This window comes from Ursus maritimus, unplaced genomic scaffold (assembly GCF_017311325.1).
Source record: "Ursus maritimus isolate PB19 unplaced genomic scaffold, ASM1731132v1 scaffold_30, whole genome shotgun sequence".
Classification (NCBI taxonomy): Eukaryota; Metazoa; Chordata; class Mammalia; order Carnivora; family Ursidae; genus Ursus; species Ursus maritimus.
Genome location: NW_024425564.1, coordinates 9,110,371 through 9,124,689, shown reverse-complemented (window position 1 = coordinate 9,124,689; position 14,319 = coordinate 9,110,371). Strand labels below are relative to the sequence as shown.

General features: G+C 44.9%; 1 protein-coding gene across 9 annotated transcripts in view; it reads left to right on the top strand.

The window, feature by feature from the left end:
• ZNF391 (zinc finger protein 391) overlaps positions 1 to 14,319 on the top strand; it is a 46,620-nt gene that overhangs the window by 4,562 nt on the left and 27,739 nt on the right. For 5 of the 9 annotated variants that reach the window (XR_005838839.1, XR_005838838.1, XR_005838837.1 and 2 more), the window contains one exon: positions 1,431 to 1,539. Coding sequence is in view for 4 of the 9 variants with exons in the window: in XM_008692986.1 (XP_008691208.1) it covers positions 2,370 to 3,440 (1,071 nt within the window). In the remaining 5 variants the exon portion in view is untranslated. Of the gene's footprint in view, positions 1 to 1,430; positions 1,540 to 2,291; positions 5,452 to 14,319 lie in introns of those variants that run through there. The other 4 variants (XM_040645151.1, XM_040645150.1, XM_008692990.1 and 1 more) reach the window with 2 other exon arrangements.

Sequence of the window (14,319 nt, the reverse complement as noted above, 5' to 3'; positions counted from 1 at the left end):
GAACAACCTTTTTGAAAGTCACATAGGATCAGGAACATTTTTTTTGTTTTGTAGGAATGTGTATTATCCTTGACCCCCACTAAATCCCAATAGCACCATCCAATCAACATGACGATCCAAAAAAACCCCTCACCAATTTCCAGAAGTCTCCCCGGGAGGTAGTACTGTTGCCTTGAGAATTACTGTCATAACAGAGAAATAACAGTGAACTGTCAACAAAATCCTGATGGCGTAGTTGGAGGGTCTGTGCTGCAAGAATGCAGGCCAGCCAACCTAGCAATACGGCGGATTCCTACTAAGGAATGAGGGCGCCATAAAGTATGCAGCTGGATTGTAGTGGGAGGTTCTAAATAAATCAGACTCTTATTCGATCTAGTGGTAGCGCTTCTGTGTTCCCTGTTTCCAGTTGGAACGCATGTTTTTGGCTAAGCTGGATACAGACAGCATCATCACATTGCCTTTGAGGTTCTCCCCGTGTGACTTCTTGGTGGATGTCCACCACGGCTCACCTGCACATCTGGGAGGGTTCCAGTCTACAAGAAAGAAAATACCTGTGAAAGCAGATCATGTCCTAACCCAGTGGATCTCAGACTGTGCTGTGAGCAGAAGCATTAGGGGAAATGGTATATAGCTGACTGTCAAACACAAGGGCTCCAGATGAACCCACTTAAAGCTTAAAGAAAAAGCTTTCGTGGGGAAAGTTAGAGTCCAGAGATGGGCAAGGAAAGGCACAGATTCCCACATTCTCCCGTTTTCGCAGCAGAAAGGCTGCTGTAGAAGGTTGCTGTGCGGGTCACTGAGCATAGGTCAGCGTTCCAGGAGACGGCCTGCTGGTCTTACTGAGGAGGGAAGTGTAAGAACACCCCGTCAGTGGGGAGGTAAATGGACTGCTTGGTGCTGGGCCGTCTCAATGTGGGGTGCCCGCTGTGTAATAAGAGGGTCCGAGAAAGCTAGCTGCCTACTTCCTGGGAACGTCGAGGTCCTTGGGAGGTGGTGGCCCCTGCTGGCAGAAGGGAGAAGCCACCAGTCTATGGGAAGCTGAGTTTGTATTTTAGACCCTCATGCTCTGTGAGGAACATTTTTTAGGCAATCTAGAGTATGTTTCTAGGGTTCGTTTTGGACAATTCTACTTGTCAAGTTAAATGAAGTTATTAAATACAAATGCCTGGGCCCCATATCATACCTAAAGTCTGAAGCACAGTCCAGGTATCTTGACTAACAAGTTCCATGGGGGATTCTCATATGAATGTGTATAAACTTCTGGAACCTAATTTTGACCCCTTTCAGAAAGCCGTTTTTGCCAGGCCTTCCTCCCACAGCTTCTGAAATTCACACCATCTTTTCTATAGATCAAAGCATTAAGATTGAGCTCTGAATAGCCCTGTGTCTCCAGCACCCATAGCCTTGTGTTAAATCTTACCCACCAACAGGAATCCCAGCATGTGAATTGGACATGGTCATTCAGTCGGAGGGAGAACAGCTGTGGATGCTGGAACTTCAAGGAACTGAAGAGGGGAGTGAGCAACAATACCTGTCTGGGTGAGTGATATCATGAAAAGACCACTGATTCGATATTTAGGAGATATGAGTTCCAGTCTAAGCTCTTGGAATTTGCCGGGTGACTTAAGTTAGTCTGCTTTCTATTTGTCCAGTAAGTGAGCTGGCCTTGGGGAACTCTGAGTTAAGCTCTGTCACGATGAACTCTGAGAGCAGACCTGTTTAGAAGAACACCTAAACTAGCTGGGAGCACGTTTGGGGGCATGTTGGGTGGCAGGGTTGTAGACAGCATTTCTGAAATTCTGTTCTTTCTCAATCCCAAGAAAATGACTGCATCCAAGCTTGATAGAATCATCCTTACTGTTTGTTTTTTTTTAAGAGGGTATCTTTTCTATACTTAAGAGTCTATTCTTCTCATCCCTTTCCGTTCTCCCATTTACCATTGCCGATCGGCTATACTAACTAACAGCTCACTTTACTTTCTGATCCCCTAGTCTCTGCTCATCAGCTGGTATATCTGCTAGTTTCCATTTTTTTTGGCTCAGCGTAGGACCCAGTTACCCTTCCCATATTTCTTGATGTCTCTCTGCTCCCCATGCCTGTTATAAAAACTCTGCCTGTTATCTCTTCTGCTCCTGTTCACTTGCCTTCGACTGTCCCTTTTTGTTTTCTTCCCATATAAAGTTGCTAGGGTGTGTGAATGGCAAATTTGTTGTCTTTTTTTCCCTGCTGGTTTATTTTCCTTGCTCTCCGTACTAGATGCAGGTGACATTTGCACTTTAAATGTCTTTCAGATAGGGAGATGTGAACTGAGCCAAAGCATCAACACCATTCAGGCTATTTCTGAAGAACTAGAGTTTTCAGGGTCAGCAATGGAAAGTCTCAGAGGGAATACTGCCCAAGGTCCTAAGAATGAAGAGGCCTATAAAGGAGAGGGCCGGTTATCAAGGCAGACAAAATGTCCTGTAAAGAAGACATCTTTTGAGAAAACAGCAATCAGGAAAGTGTCGATGACCCTCAAGGAAATTTTCACTAGGGAGAGAGTTCCTGAATCTAGTGAATTTAGTCTAAGCTCAAAAGTTAATACACAGCAGAACATTCCGAAGGGAGCTAGATCCCCCATATCTAGGAAAAACTCCAAATATAATTCAGACTTCATTAGACACCAAAAACTCTTCCCACAAAAGAAACGTTGTAAAGGCAATGAGTGTGGGAAAGCCTTCAGTTACCAATCAGACCTTATTGTCCACAGGAGAATTCGTGGTGGAGGAAAGCCTTTTGAATGCCATGAATGTGGGAAAACTTTTAGCCGAAGTACACACCTTATTGAACATCAGAGAACTCACACTGGAGAGAAGCCGTACGAATGCAGTGACTGTGGGAAAGCTTTTAGCCGGAGCACTCACCTGAGTCTGCATCAGAGGATCCACACTGGAGAGAAACCGTATGAATGTGCTGAGTGTGGAAAAGCCTTCAGCCGAAGCACTAACCTCAGCCAACATCAGCGAACTCATACTCAAGAGAAACCTTACAAATGTAATGAATGTGGGAAAGCCTTCAGTGACCGTTCAACCATAATTCAGCACCAGCGAATACACACCGGAGAGAATCCCTATGAATGCAGTGAATGTGGAAAAGCTTTCAGTTGGATCTCCTCTCTCATTGAGCATCAGAGAACACACACTGGGGAGAACCCCTATGAATGCGGCGACTGTGGGAAAGTGTTCAGTCGCAGCTCTTCCCTCGTTGAGCATCAGAGAATCCACACTGGGGAGAAGCCGCACGAGTGTAGAGAATGTGGGAAGGGCTTCAGTCGGAGCTCATCCCTTATTATCCACCAGAGAACTCATACCGGAGAGAAGCCTTACAAATGTAATGCCTGTGGGAAAGCCTTCAGCCAGAGTTCAACTCTCATCAGACATCAGCGACTTCACACTAAATAGTGGTTGGGCTTTTCCATTAATGTTAGCATAAGAGCACACAGTGTTCACCTCCTGTACCTGCAAAGAAACACAGATACGTCTTTGAAGTTTTCTTCTCTACTAGCTAGCTAGGAGCCAGTTTCAACTTAGCCTTCCTTCCGCTTTGTAAACTAGATCCTCCAATGAGTGATAAATACAAGGGGATGACTTTAAGAACCTCACATAGCCCATCTCCTATTCTGGAGGACTCCAGCCTTAGGGTTTAGACCTGACACCTTGTATTTGCTCACTTTATCTATTCCATGGGGCTTGGGTCCCCGAACAGTCAGTGAACCTTGTTTCTGACCGCATCAGCCCCTTTACATAGAGAGGAAGTCCTGTGTGCGTGATGCTGGCTCCAGTAGCTGAAGAGAAGGAGCTGGCTTCAGAACAGGACAAAAGGCTGCCCACCAGTTTGGTGACAGTAGTGTTGAGGCAAATCCAATCTCTCATTTTATAAGGACAGATTTTTCTCTTAAACCTTTTTTTTTTTTTTTTTTTTGCTGTAGCGTATTTTCCTCAAAGTATAAACCATAGTTCTAATGTGCCTAACTAATCCTAGTATTATTTTATCTTATGCTTACCAAGAATGTCCTAAAACTTCTATTGAGTTCTTTCATTATTTAAAAAAAAAATTGCTTCCCTGGTTTTTACATTTTTCTTCTGTTTATAGACTTCATGAAACATACCCTCTGGCCCTAACTCTCACCAATTCTATAATGCTGATCTCTCAAGGACAAATTCAGTGCCTATTTCTTAGTCTTTTTACTACTTGACATTTGTGGAATTGGCACTTTTGGTCACTCTTATGCCTTAAAATTTGAGCTTCTTCTGGCATCCCTGATTCTGTGCTGATCCACGCTTTTCCAACCTCCCAGCACTCTCTGATTAACAATGGTCAGCTCTATAACTTTGGGCAAGAGTTAGACCAGAACGGTCTCATGTGATCGGGTTATAATACTTGAGGTTACTCCATTAGATTGTAAGCTTCCTGGAGACAAAGGTCTTTTAGATCCCTGTGAAACATCGAAGTGCTGAGTAGTCACTAACTGACCTGTAATTACTGCCTACTTTATCCCAGGTAATCAGTCTGCTAGATTTTATTTGAAATGGCTTACGAGTTGATTTCTTTCTCTATTCTTAGTGCTGCTGCTAGGTGCTCAGTAGTTTGGGCCCAGATTACAAAAGTCAACACTGCTGCCCTTGTCTCCCTGTCTTTATCTAGCTGCTTGACTAAACCACCACCTTGTTCAAAGAGTCCACAGTTTCTAGCGAAAAGATCAGACTGTCGAACTCCAAGGTCTCCCACAGTTACATCTATTTACTTACTTTCCCTTGTTCCCCAGTACACATTGGCAGGCTTGCCCTTTGTGTCTGCTCTTCCCTTTTCTCGCACTTGGCTTCTTTTCACACTATTCTCTGGCACCCTTTGACATCTCCTGCTTTCCTCCTTGTGTCTCCAGAAATCCTGTCCACACTTCATAAAAGGTCTTGCTGAAGTGCTGCCTCCTCTGACACTGAGTCCCCCACCGTAGAAGTCCTTTGCGGTGGTGGTTTGCATTTATTTTCCTGCATTGCAAACTTTCCTATTGTGTTTTCCAGTTGTCTCAGGTGCTTTTTTCCCATAAGCTTTTGAAGTTAGAAATTGTCTTAAATTTCTCAGAAGCCCCATCTAATACATAGTATAATGCAGGTCTGGACTCTAGTTTTAATCTAAACCAGGAGGGTTTAATTGAATAGTGCAATCTCTTTAGTCTTTTGAATGGAGAAATAACCTCATAAATATTTTGGTCCTTTTTGTCCTACCTTGAATTATGTAAATTCACTCTTGGGACTAATTCTTCTTTAGTGCTCCTGGGATGCTGACCTCTTGGCTTTCCATTTCATGAGACTGTTGTAAGGAATAAGTGAGTTTATTCATGTAAAGTGATGAAAACAGTGCCTGCCATAAACTAAGTGCTCAATAAATGCTAATTGTTATGATTCTGCTGTGCATCAGCCTATAGCTTTTCATTTAATTCCCTGCAGGGTCTGTACGTCCATTACCAGCAATGGAAGACTAGGATTACAGTCAATTAAGTTAGAAGACATTTCTGCTAACTGCAGTAATAGGCAATAGCCATCTATTTGTTACAAATGTATCATGTGTGAAAAAGGACTCAAGATAGCTTATGTGATAAAATAGAAAAGAACCAAAACACGTATAAATCAGCAGTAGAGGGGTGCCTGGGTGGCTCAGTCTGTTAAGTGCCTGCCTTTGATTTGGGACATGTTCTCAGGGTCTTGGAATGGAGCCCTGCATCAGGCTCCCTGCTCAGCGAGGAGTCTGCTTCTCCCTCTCCCTCTGCCCTTCCTCCTGCTTGTGCTTTTTCTCAGATAAATAAATAAAATCTTTTTTTTTTTTTTAATTAGCATTAGAGAAAGGAGAAAGCCTAGAAGACCAAGATCAGGAAAAGTTATGGTATGCTGTCATTATCCAGAGAGACAGAGGTGCAAACTGAGCATTCTGGCAACCAAAGGGGGATGGTCATTTGCTTACTTTGTATTTGGAAAGAAAAAAAAAATGTCCATTCTTCAAGGAAAGCAAAGCTTTCCCAATAGATTTAAGATTAATTTCTCCATTTGTATGCATACAATTGTACAATGCATTTGAGAGCAAAAATTAAAAAATAATATATTATCCACAACACTTAGCATATAGTAGGTTCTCCATTGAATAACTATGTAGTTCATAGTGGGCAACTCAGAAAGGAAGGGGAGAAGATTGTTCTTGGATGGAGTAGGGTTAGAAGGAGCAGGGCATAGAGTAGATAACCACATGAAAACTGGAGGCCAGAAGAAAAGCTTTTTTCACCCATTTGAGTCATTTAATTTCCTACCTTATGGGATGAAAAAACTGACGTTTACGGATGTGAAATAATTAACCAAAGACCAGGATTTGACCCCAGTTCTGCTGACCAGTACTGGACCTCTTACGGTGGACCCTGGCAAGGTCTGGAAAAGAAAGAACTGAGTAAAGGCAGAGAGGTGGGGAAGAGCCCTGTTTGTTGCAGTAGATGAACTGAACTGTCTGTGGCAGGGAGTTCAGTGAAGTCTAGAATGAGAAAGCGGACTTGGAATTGGGTAACTTGGTGATGGCCACCTCCAGTCGTAGATCGTGTTTGGGTTTAATAAGGGAATCACAGGAGGTGACTGATGATGGTAATGAAGTGTGGTTTCAGGGGGAAAGATTAATCTGGGAGAGGTGACAGGATGGTTTGGAACTGAGAGAGAAGGTAGGCAGACGCAAGGTGGGAAGCTGGAGCCTTAGGGTGGTGGTATTGGGAACGGAACAGCAGCCGGTGGAGGCGGAGCCGGCGCCTAGATTCGGGCGAGGGAGAGGAGGGGCCGGAGGCTACGTTCCTTAATTGCTGTTGCTAATCTTCCTGTAAGTGACCCGCACCAGCAGGGAGGGGTTTGGGATAGACACTCGGCAGATAGTACAAATGTCGACTCTGATAAGATCCTGTGGCGTCTTTTCCGTCAATGCGGAACCAGAAACGTTCTGGATTTCCCCTGGGGAAGTCGAGTCAGGGGGAAGCGTGATCGCGAGGGGTCAGCCTTTTGCGAGAACAGCGGAGGGTCTGCCCGGAAGTCACTGTGGCTCGGCTCACGCGGAAGAACGCCGCCCGGTACAGCGCGCCTCACGCAGGGCGCACGCGCGGACGCGCACACGTGCCGACGTGCAGCGGGGCCTCACATCCCTCCGTGCGGTCGCTCGGGCCCAGGTCGGGCGCGAGGACCGGAGCGTTCCGGGCTCCGCTTCCGACGTGCTCCGGCCCTTCCCGGCGCCTGTAGGCAGGCGGCGGCCGAGGCTCGCAGCCGTTCCCCCGACGTGGCCGCGACGCCGCTCGCGGAGCCTGCGGACGGGCCCGGGCCCGGCCCCGGTCCCAGACCCCACGTCCCCGCCTTCTGCGGGCGTTCGCGAGCGAGGTGGGCCCGAGGGCCGGGAGGACGCGGCGTCCGAGGAGAGGCCGGCCGAGGCCGCGTCCGCGGGGAGCCCGGCGCTCGGCCGCCACTGCAGCCTCTGGAAGTCCCCGCCTGTAGAGCCCGCGTCCCGGCGGACTTTCTGGGAAGGGACGTGAGCGCGGTGGAAGGCGCGAAAGCGCACAGCGCGGGCGGTACCGCCGAGGGAACCGTGCAGGTAAGGCCCGCAGTGCGCGAATACCGGGGTGCCGTGCTTTTCTTCCACGAAGGGATTCTGCTTCGGGTTTGCCGGCACACTCTCTGTTTGCTGGGGCACAGAACACTCGGCCGCGACTTTCATTGTTGTCGACATTACTTTAATGCTTTTTGATACAAGGGTCTGATTCTGGATTCTGTTTATTTTAATACTTGGTTTTAACGAAGAAAGTGCATTGTTGGCTGTGTTTGTTGAGTCAATATACTTATTTTTCGGTCCCGTTTTTATGCAGAGGTTTGTGTTGAAATGGTGCTGGTGGTTTTCTCTCTTTCCTCATACGAGTTAACTTGTTCTTGCAAACTAATCAGAAGGTGTTGCATTTTAATATTTTTTTAACAATTAAAGATTGAAAAAGGAACATGGATTTTAAAGTTGCTGAAGTTGCCTTCCCTTATTCCTAGTTGATGGCTCCTTTAAGCTGTTTTGGGACATGGAGGCAACAGCTGCTGATCATCAGTTTTAACTTTTACGTCTCATCAAAGTCGTATGTTTCTCTTCATATCACCCTTGGCCTTTTCTCTCCCAGCACATGATGCTTTTTCATATTTGACTGTGAAAGGGAATGAAGGAGATGGAAAGGAAGGACAAGGGTAGGGTGATGAAATTTACGAAAAGGGGTTGGAAGGGAATCAAGACTCCAAATCTGTACCTTCTATGATTGCTTTGAAGTTTTATCTCAAAGATCATAAAACCAGTCAAATCCGTTTTAAACTTGTTCTCTAGGAAATAATTCAACTGATAAAACATAATGTTCACTTATAAAAAAATTATGACAAATTTGGAACATACACAAAGTTAGATAGTACAATAAATTCCCATATAACTATTGCCCAGATTCAACAATTATTGAAATTTTGCCACATTTGCTTTGTCTCTCTTCCTTTGTTTTATTCTTTTGCTGACTTAAATTCTTTAATTCTAGTATATTTAACCCAGTGTTATATCAGTTTCAGGTGTCCAATATAGTGTTTCAAGGATTTCATGCAACACCTGGTGCTCATCTAAGTGCCCTCCTTCATCCCCATCACATGTTTCCCCCACCCCCCCACCCCCACTCTGGTACCTATCAGTGTGTTCTCTGGAGTCAAGATTTGTTTCTTCATTTCGCTCTCTTTTTTTTCCCCGTTTGCTCGTTTTTTGTTTCTTAAATTACACATGTGAGTGAAATCATAAAGGTATTTGTCTTTCTCTGGCTTATTTTGCCTAGGATAATACCCTGTAGTTCCATCTATGTCGTTGCAAATGGCAAGATTTCATTCTTTTTGAGGCTGAGTAATATCCCACATCTTCTTTATCTATTCATCTGTCGATAGACACTTGGGCTGCATCCATAATTTGGTTATTGTAGATAATGCTGCTATAAACATAAGGGTACAGGTATCCCTTTGAATTAGCGAATATTTGGGGTAAATAGCCAGTACTGCAATTACTGGATCTTAGGGTAGTTCTATACTTAACTTTTTTTTTAAGATTTTCTTTTCTTTCTTCTTTCTTTTTTTTCTTTCTTTTCTTTTTTTCTTTCTTTTTTTTTTTTTTTTTTTTTTTTTTTTGAAGATTTTATTTATTTATTTGACACAGAGATAATGAGAGAGGGAACACAAGCAGGGGGAGTGGGAGAGGGAGAAGCAGGCTTCCTGCTGAGCAGGGAGCCTGATGCTGGGCTTGATCCCAGGACCCCAGGATCATGACCTGAGGTGAAGGCAGACGCTTGACGACTGAGCCAACCAGGCACCCCTGAACTCTCTTTCTACCCAAATGGATTTAGATAGAGCATTCTTTGCTACCTCAACTCACCATATAAATGCTTGCTATCTCAACTCAAAATCCAATTTTGTTCAGATGAGAGATGTCTGTAATTTCAGAGAGATGTATAAATTAACTTTAATCTCATCCTGAAGACGCTTGACGACTGAGCCAACCAGGCACCCCTAAGATTTTATTTTCTCCAGAGAGAGGGAAGGAGAGAGAGCATGAGTGCGGGGAGGGGCAGAGGAAGAAGCACACTCTCTGCCGAGGGGGGAGCCTGACGTGGGCTCCATCTTGGGACTCCAGGATCTTGACCTGAGCTGAAGGCAGACGATAAGCCGACTGAGTCACCCAGGCGCCCCTTTATACTTAACTTTTTAAGGAACCTCCATACTGTTTTCCAGAGTGGCTGTACCAGCTTGCATTTCCACCCATAGTGTAAGAGGGTTCCCCTTTCTCTGCATCCTCACCAACATCTGTTGTTTCTTGAGTTGTTAATTGTAGCCATTCTGACAGGTGTGAGGTAGTATCTCATTGTGGTTTTGATGTGTATGTCCCTGATGATGAGTGACGTTGAGCATCTTTTCATGTGGCTGTTGGCCATCTGGATGTCTTCTTTGGAGACATGTCCGTTTCTTCTGCCCATTTTTTAATTGGACTATTCAATTTTTGGGGGTCGAGTTGTGTTTTGCTGAGATATTTTAAATGAAATTGAAACATCATGTAGTTTCATCCCTGTCTATTTCATTATCCATTTCTGAAAACCAGGGACAATTTCCTATGTAACCATTATTGGAGAAAAACAATCAGACCGACAAGACACCAAGCAACACTCGGAGAAGCAGGAGAACTCGGGTTTATTTTACGCCGGCAGACCCAGACGAGCTCACACTCGAAATTCTGGGCCCGGGGTAGCCAGGTTACAGAGCTTTTATAGGGGAGTGCAGGGGGTCAGGTTCCAGGGGCTATGCTGACTGCTAGTAGGTGGGTTTAAATTGGGGGGGGAGGTGCTTTAGGCCGGAACAGCGGTTAGGGCAGTGCAGGGAGCTTGTGGCGGGAAGCCTGTTTCTAGAAGCAGAAACAGCTGGTTATCTCTTGCTCCCAGCGAGACTTCTGGTTATCTCTAGCTATTTCTAGTAACTCTCCATCTTTTGGGGCCTGCTCTGGGTAATTTTCCTCTTCATCATAATGCTACTCTCAGACGTAACAAAATGAGCAGTAATTCCTTATACCCTTCATTTCATAGATGAAATAAACCTGAGCTACATCTTCTGTTTTGGAAAGTGCAGAGAAAGTGAGATAGCCTGGCTCTGGATGTGGATCCATGCTAACGTTAAAGGTTGAGATAGGACATTTCTTCCACATGATGCTCACCATTTCTTCAGAACACTGGCTTCTTGGGGCACCTGGGTGGCTGAGTCAGTTGGGCATCGGACTCTTGGTTTCAGCTCGAGTCTTGATCTCAGGGTCCTGGGATCAGGCCCGTGTTGGGCTTCGCGCTCAGCATAGAGTCTGCTTGTCCCTCTCCCTCTGCTCCTCAATCTGCTTTCTCAAATAAATAAAATCTTCAAAACAAAACAAAACATTGGCTTTTGGGGAGCTAGAGATTTGAGTCCTTGAGAATCATTTTCCAATATTTTTCCTTACTTTGCATCTTCTCCGATAGGCCTCTTCCCATGGTTAACCATTTCCTTAAACTTCATCGTGTAAAGGAATTCTTAACAATGAACATGTGGCAACTGAAATTAAAAACACATCCCATATCCAATCCAACAGCAAGTCCTATTGGCCCTACTTCAGAATTGTTCTGGAATCAAACTGTTTCCCAGTCTGTTCTCAACACAGAACCAAGAGGGATCCTTTTCAGATATTTGTTAAATCCTGTCACCCCTGCTCAGAACTGTCTGGTGGCTTCTCGTCCGGCTGTCTGACCTCTTGAATGTAGCCTCCTGTTGCTGTCCTTGTCATTCACTTTCCTCTGGCCACGTGGCCTTCTACTTGTCTTTAAACATGCCAGGCCACTCTTGCCACAGGCCACTCTTGCCACAGGACCTTCACATTGCTCTTTCCTCTGCCCAGATCCACATAGCTCCCTTTCTCACCTCCTGTGCCATCTTTTCAATGAGGCTGCTTTCTTGTCACCCTAGTTAAAATGTGTTCTGTACCCCATCTTGCTTTATTTTTACCTATGGCATATACACTGTACTTTAAAAAATTTTTATTATCCACCCTGTCAGAATGCAAGCTTCATGAGAGGAGGTATTTCTATTTATTTTATTTACTGCTATGTTCTCATTATCTGAAAGAGTAAGCACTCAAAGAATGAACACAGAGAAAAGCTGATCTTTGTCTTTTTGTTTGCTTTAGATTCAGGGATGAGAACTTAGACAAAGTCCGTGATTTCAGAGCATAGTGTTACTGAATAAGCAGTACCGGAGCCCATCTGAGAGAGACACTTTGAAAACCTTCCTCAGCACCCTTTGTTTGAAGAATCTTGCGTAGGTGAGAGTAGCAGAGCTTAGGAGAAATTGTGTAGGAAAAAGAAATGCTGCATTAAGGTATGAACTAGGGATGGTGGACAGGGAGAAACCTATCAAGGTCTGTTTGATCAAAGTCCCCTTTGTCTCCCCTTGTTTCTGAGTGGCTCAGGAAACATTTGTTTACCAAACAGTTACTCTTTTTCATTCTTCCTGAGAACTGCATTCCTTCCCTTTGGGTCCCAGACCCCTACCCCCTTCTCCTTGGTTTAGGAGGACATCTGTACCTCATTTTGTTTGACTGTCTTTGGAATTTCCATGTATGCATGGATTCCCCTAGTATGCCGTTAAATTTTATTTTCTCCTGTTAATCTTTCTCATATCAGTTTGGTCCTTAGTCCAGTTAGAAGGACCTTGAGAGGGACGGGGTATTCTTGCTCCCGGACAAAGCATAACTCCTCTCTCACTCACTATCACTTGACATGTACAGGTGAAAAACGTTACCTGATGAGTGTGGGAAATCTTTTGGTCTTGTTTCATCTCTTCACATTCAAAGAATAAATATTAGTGAGAAGCCCTATCCATATGCCAAATGTGGAAGGATCTTCACTCAGCTCATGTATTTCACAGCACCAGAGAATTCTGGGAGAAAAATCTCAGAGCAAGTGCTGTTCTTACACAGCATCAAAACTCCGTAACATCAATATAGACTTCTGGTTTCCAGGCCAGCACGTAAGGAGCTTGGAAGTTACCACTCCCATCCTCACAACAAGAAAAAAGCTAAACAAACTGAAAATTAAAAACTCTTCTTAGATCCATCAGAGAATTGAGGTCACAGGGCAAACACCACCCTGAAAACTGGAGGGACAAACACGTGGATACAGAGAATCACAGCTTACCAAGAGCAGAAACCGAGGTTGGAGTCAGCTACTAATAGGAATAACTGAAGGCTAATTGACTAGTTTTTGGAGACTGAGTATGGTCTAACTTGAGAGTTTAAAAACCTGGGAGGTCCAACCTTTGTGGAACCCCATATTTTTATAAGGTTTACCTCCAGGAATCCTGTCAGGTTTTCCCTGTGAAGATCTGAGAAAAATCCTCTCCCTGCTGGAAATAATAATCTTGAAATATGTCCAGAGCTATTCCATTCTCCTTAACAAATGTCTGCCCTCAAAGAAAACTATTTTACCAGAGTCTGACTACGTAGGGGACGGGAGATTCCCAACCCTAGCTCCCTCTTGCCTTCCTGTCTAACCTAAAAGGGAGGGGGAGTACTGAGAAGTTTGTCTGAAGGTTCCAGCCTAGGGTCATAGACACACAACAACTGTTGCCTAACCACAGGTTATAGAACCCCTCCCCCACCCTGACGCCTGACCACATCACTATAGTTCCTGCATACAAATGGAGGTTTACACATGAAAGAGTTGTAATGTTGGGGCGCCTGGGTGGCACAGCGGTTAAGCATCTGCCTTCGGCTCAGGGCGTGATCCCGGCGTTATGGGATCGAGCCCCACATCAGGCTCTTCTGCTATGAGCCTGCTTCTTCCTCTCCCACTCCCCCTGCTCGTGTTCCCTCTCTCTCTGGCTGTCTCTATCTCTGTCGAATAAATAAATCTTTGAAAAAAAAAAGGAAGGAAGAAAGAAAGAAAGAAAAGAAAGAAAGAAAGTTGTAATGTTACCAGGTGAACTGGGGAGACCCCAGGCCTTGGGGCCTTGACCCAGCCTGTCCCAAAGATGTTGCTGAAGGTTCGTGGTCATGTCAGGAGAAAGGATTCAAGGGCAGACACAACAGAGTGTATGAGGGGTACAAGCAGGAAAGTTGATTCAAGCAAAAGTACTCTCTCAAGATGTGAGCTCAAGAGAGAGAGCTGTGCGTCCTGGGGATTGAGTTTCTATCTTTTATTGACAGCTGTGAACTAGGGGGCAGAATATTTATTACTTGGTGCTGGAAGCAGGGTTTCCCGCTTTTTCCTCCTCACTTGCTCAGGGGTTTCCTGTCGTGGCGCCGCCATCTTGGGCCTGTCTGGTGGGATCCGGCTGCTCGCGGATGTGGCCAGGACAGGCCACTGACCTTCCCCTGGCCTCAGGGCATCCCGTTAGAGCCTGTCTACTTTCCCAGTAAAATTCAGGCTGTATTTGAGAAAGAATCTCTGGGGAAACCCAAAGACTACAGAGGAGACAAAAACAAGGACACACGAAATTAGCCTCTGAGGCCTGTGGCTGCAGAAAATAGTGAACACAGTCTAACTCCTAGCCACACAAACATACAGCCCCACATTACAGACCTGTTTACTATTTACTTCAGTTCCTTTTCCAATACATCATGTCTGGATTTCAATAAATAATTACAGGGCATACCACAAAGCACAAAACACAGGCTAAAGAGAAGGCAAACATCAATGAGAAGCAGATTCAG